Source organism: Diorhabda carinulata, chromosome 1 (assembly GCF_026250575.1).
Source record: "Diorhabda carinulata isolate Delta chromosome 1, icDioCari1.1, whole genome shotgun sequence".
Taxonomy (NCBI): domain Eukaryota; kingdom Metazoa; phylum Arthropoda; class Insecta; order Coleoptera; family Chrysomelidae; genus Diorhabda; species Diorhabda carinulata.
Window position 1 is genome coordinate 36,776,101 of NC_079460.1, and position 5,265 is coordinate 36,781,365.

The window sequence follows — 5,265 nt, forward strand, 5'->3', positions numbered from 1 at the left end:
ATAACATTGAAATTGAAATCAAAGAAGAGAGTGACTGTAGCATTATCTACGGCAGAAGCTGAATATATGGTAGCGCATAGTTCTGCTCCAGACATAATGAATATAAAGGATATTTTGAGTGATTTTAATATTATTATCAGCGCAGTTCTTTATTGTGATAATAAAAGTTCTATTTTAATGTCAAAGTCCAATGAAAATTCTAAGAGATCTAAGCACATAGAAATTAAGAATCATTTTTTAAAAGACTTGGTTACGAAAAATAGAAATTGTTGTAAGTTATGTGTCAACAGATCAAAATTTAGCTGATATATTAACTAAACCTTTAGTTAACGATACTTTCATTTACTTAAGAGGAAAAGTAAGTGTAGTCTAAGTTTTGTTTGCTAATTAGTTAAGTTGCAATTTTCATGTATCATTGTATGAAACATTTTAAACGAGGAGGAGTGTTAGTTGGTAAAATGTTAGCAGCCAACTTCATGTATGTTAGTTGTCGCTGAAAATGATATGAAATGTAACAAGCATATTTTATATATTAATAAAATATTTAAACTTCAAAAAAGTAATCATTATTTCAAGAAGGCTCTTCCAAGTAATAATCAAACAATAAACACCTTAACTGTTTTATATATTGTTCTTTTTGTGTTTATAGTAATGTTGTATTTTGCAAATATCATTTGTATCTATAAAGTGCTCTACTTCCTAATTGTATCCTTGAAGCAGTTTCTAGCGTTTTGTCATTATCTCCTTTAGACTACTTTGTATTCAATTTCTCTTGTACCAATTTTTGCCTGGTTTCACTTTATTTCTTCATGCAAACATTGTTTTAGTTTTTCTCTTGATCTACCTCTACCCCCCTCTTCTCAGCTTCACTCATTAAATTGATATTAAGACTATCTCGTCTGCATACGCTATAATTTGTGTCTGCTTTGATCCTTTTGAACTAGTAGCTCTGATGGTCCATCTAAAGTAATATTAAAAAGTGTTCTCGATACCATATCCCCTTGCTTATCTCCACTATAACAATCAAAAGTGTTCCTATGTTTATACTATTAAAATCCTGTTTATATTCCATGAATAATATATTCTATATCGATATTGTATTCATAGCCCATAGTTGATTTCCCCTTCTAAATTCATACTGATAGTCGCTCACCTTTCCTCTTGTCTCTTAACCTGTCATCAGTTTAAGAGGTTTATTCCTTTATAATTGGTACATTGTACTAGATCCCCTTTATTATGAATTGAAATTAATCATCCTGTTCTCAATTCGTCTTTTTTTCCATGTTTCCTTAACTAATTTAAAAATAATGTCTTCAAGGATTGTTCTTCCATTTTCATTTTTCATTGATTTCATATATTCATTTATTATCTTTCAACTTTTCTATAGCTTTTTTTAATTTTTCATAATCAGACTCTTCCTCCTCGTATTTCACTTTCTCTTCAACTGTAAATTGCTCGATTTTTCATTTGTTAACAGGTTTTTAAAATCTCCTTCCTATTATTCCTTTTCTATTTTTGCTGTGTTAGTTGATTTCCTTTTACTTTTAATACTTTTAAATAATTTTGTATAGTCTTTATGTTCACAAGTTATTCCTTCTTGTATTATTTGTTTGAACCTCCTTTTTTCTACTTCATTTTTAATATACTTCTTCACACTCCCAATTTTCTTTTACATTGCCCTTATATTCCATGGATTTCTCTATTAATTTCCTCCTCATATGTCTCTCAAATATTCTCATTTTTCAGCTGACCTAGGTTTCACTACCTTCTATCTCTCTTTTTTTCTTATAATTTAGTTCTAGATTAAGTTTTGTCAAAATAAAGAAGTTGTCGAGTATAATATGTATATCATGTTTAGGGATCTTTTCACATAATTCCTCTAAAGTATCATAAACTTCTGTTTTTTTCATCGCCTTACCTTATACTCTATGTCCTTCACTGTAAGCTACTAAATTCAATTAATTCATCAGCTTAACAACCTCATTGCCCATGTCCTTGTTTTTATTCTCTTCCCTTAGGAGCACCTAAAAAATTGCCATTCCCATCAGAAAAGGTGGATTAGTGTGGAAAATTTAATATATATGTAGTACAATTTAGTTGTTCACCTTTTGTATATGAATGTGATAACTTGGTTGAGCGAAAACACATCACACAGTATAATTATTGTGAGTGTTGGTGCAGTATTAGTAGGTATTCTGTTCAAGATGATATGAGATGAATAGCCACTAATCTCTTGTATTGAGCTACATAAGACTTGGTAGATTCTAGAGTAATAGAACCAAGTCTGAGGAAAGATATGTGAATCATATGGTCCACATAAGTCTGTAGAATATTATTGGTAATATAAGATGAATGGTGACCTTTCTAAAAACAAATATCCATTCCTCTAGGTCATAGTCTTTATAATATTTCAATTATCAATAGAAAACAATCTTATTTCATATAAGTCCTTGTATATTGATGAAAAACCAAACAACAAAAATAAATTTGAAAAAATTTATTATTGCTCTTTATTGAAACTGATCTTCTGCTAAAGTTATGGAATATCAATTTGTTGAGTAAATAAAACAAGATTTGATCATGGAGATGATATATTTGAGTAAATGTATACAATAAAATGAGTAAATATAACAAAGTAAATGTTTCATGTTTCAATACAATGAGATTCATGGTTTAATGACACTATTTTCTTCTTCCATATTTTGATGATCGTCGTGGCCGACGCTGCCTACGCTTCGTTCCTTTACGACGTGGACGTCTGATGCGATCCATCGGCTCTGCTTTGGCTGTAAATAAAATTCATAATATCATTATCAAATTCATTTGTAGTAGGTACTTGTTATGAAAAGAATATTTGGTTTACTACTCACTGTGTACATCATGCCTTCGTCTCTTTGTTCTTCGTCTACGTCTTCTCGTATTCTTAGGGCGTCGTCCACGACTGCGTATTTCTATTATTGGTAGCTTGAGACTTTTGGCTAACTTGGAGATTCTTGATGATTCCTCTTTCTGCTTGCTCTTTGCACTTCTAATAAGACTGCGTTGTTTTCCTTGGTGACGTCTACCTCTTGCTTGCATTTCCTTGACTGGAGCCCTTCTCTTTTCCAAATTCTTGAAGTTTTGGAACATGGTGAACTGCTTGGAGCTGATACCTATCAAAAATATTTAAATTTACTTGAAGGAGAGCTCATTGAAAACCTTTAAGATACTATAGAAGCATTTATATTCTAAAGGATGTGGTGAAATATGGTATTTGAAGTAATATAAAGAGAATTTCCAAGTACTCACCTAATTTAAACTTTCCATTGGCTTTTTTCAAAAGACCGCTTCGAATTCCGGTCGTTACAGCTTTCTTAACTTGCATAGAGGCATTTTTCAACTTGGTTTTTCTTTGGGAATTGATATGATTGATTATTTCATCGAGGGACGAGCCTTTACGGTCCTTTAAGGTAGCAATGGAACTCATTACGTCGGTTATAAGAGCTGCCATCGTGGAAACAAGAACCTAGAATAAAAATTAATAGCTGAAAAGACAATAACATGTTTGAATTCACTTACCTCAACTTATAAACGCACGAATTCGAAAACTTTCGCAGTAAATAAATAATTTTGACGGGAGAAAAAATATTCACCGTCACAAATTTCGAAATCTTAATAGAAAATGAAATAATATTCAATAAATAACTGTTGCTTAGTGGCGATTGTATTTTTTTTTCGGAGGTAGGATGATTCAAATTTGAATTGACAGATGTAAGGACAGAACGAAAAAGTTTCAAAAATAAGTGATTGCCAATCATTCTCAATAGTGAGAATTGCTTTTGAAATCATACTTAAGTTTCGAATAAATTTTTACACAATCGTTAATGTCTATTTTATTCAGATTATTCTCATTCAATTAATTCATGACTGTTTTCCTAATTAGAAAGAGGCACAATTCAATTTTGACAGACTACAACTTGACTTATAGAACACTTTAATTCAGAATTGAAAATTATTCTATGCCCGCATAGAAAGGTAATAATTTCGATTTTCAGTTTAAATTCTTAAATTGAAGAAGTTTTCTGAGTATCAGAGAAAAGATAATCGAATTTACATTATTCAAATAGGTACGTCTGAATGTTTAGGCTAAAAAGCTGGATAACTAGGATAAAGTCTAAGATCATAGATACGTAGGTTAAATACTTTTATATTTATCTATGGGTTAAGGAAAATATGTATTTTTAATAATTTATTTAAACATATTTTTGAACAATAAAATGACAACGACAAAGCTTATTTTATTCGTATGAAAAATATTCGCACTAAATTTTAATAAAAAGGCAATCAGAACTCGTACCTTGAACAGCTATAGGAGCACTCTTTAAGAAATGTATAACATTCGGTGTAACAATAAATGTTATGAATTAATGGCTGAAAAAACTTATATTTTTCTATAGAAGCTTATTTAATGTATTTTGCTAACTCCACGCTGACCGACCAGTCGTATTTGTTTGTGAATAGTTCATTCTTTACGTTTTCTTATCTCACAAAATTAGTCAGTTCAATCATAGTAACAAGTTAATAACAGATAAGTTTTAGTGAACAAATTAATAAGAATTATGTAATTAAAGGAACAAAAAACTTTTTACTGGAAGCGTATTTAAATATGCAATTTGATTTTCCTCATATTAAAACACTGCCAAGTTTACAAAAAACTTAACAGAACAAAGCAAGATATAGTGTTCACAGACTAATGACTCCTTTAGCGTACGATAAGAGCCCCACATTTACGTATTCTACACACAAACACATCTCATCAGAAGGCATCCAGGTTTCTTTCCTATATAAAATTTTTACTTACTCCATCCTTCTCGCTGCATGCTCGAGAGAATCACTATTAAAGTGCTAAAGCGTTTTATCACAAAAGTGGCAACACAATTGTCGCTTTAGCACGAACTTATATGGATTTACCAGCTTACTTTGATATACACATCAACAACAGACGATGATTTAATGGCTTTTTCTTTGATAGAGATTTTTATTCTAACTACAAGATATATGTAAAATATTTATTTCATTTTTTTAATTTTATATTTTCCAGTATAGTAAATTTAATCGAACTAAAACTGTACAATTCTATGAAACTATGATATTACGGTAGACTAGAATATTAATATGCAGTTCTTAAAGAATAAGAATCGAAAAAATAATGTCTGAGGATTGTTCCTCCATTTTCATTCTCCATTGATTTCATCTATTTCTGCCACTTTGTTTCTAATTCTTCAT

The 5,265-nt window shown here is 30.3% G+C and overlaps 1 protein-coding gene across 1 annotated transcript; it reads right to left on the reverse strand.

Annotated features, from left to right (window-relative positions):
• Positions 1 to 2,584: 2,584 nt before the first annotated feature.
• Positions 2,585 to 3,734, reverse strand: LOC130892932 (histone H1, gonadal-like). The gene is made up of 4 exons (XM_057798658.1): positions 3,559 to 3,734; positions 3,289 to 3,505; positions 2,871 to 3,152; positions 2,585 to 2,786 (listed from the first exon to the last, which is right to left on the reverse strand). The coding sequence occupies exons 2-4, from the start codon at positions 3,488 to 3,490 to the stop codon at positions 2,683 to 2,685; spliced, it is 588 nt and encodes a 195-aa protein (XP_057654641.1). The 5' UTR covers positions 3,491 to 3,505; positions 3,559 to 3,734; the 3' UTR covers positions 2,585 to 2,682.
• Between the last annotated feature and the right edge of the window lie 1,531 nt (positions 3,735 to 5,265).

Coding starts and splice junctions, on each gene's coding strand:
- LOC130892932 (XM_057798658.1), bottom strand. CDS start 3,490: ATGGCAGCTCTTATAACCGACGTAATGAGTTCCATTGCTACCTTAAAG. Junction 3,153..3,288: donor CAATGGAAAGTTTAAATTAG/GTGAGTACTTGG, acceptor TATTTTTGATAG/GTATCAGCTCCAAGCAGTTC. Junction 2,787..2,870: donor ACGAAGGCATGATGTACACA/GTGAGTAGTAAA, acceptor TTTTATTTACAG/CCAAAGCAGAGCCGATGGAT.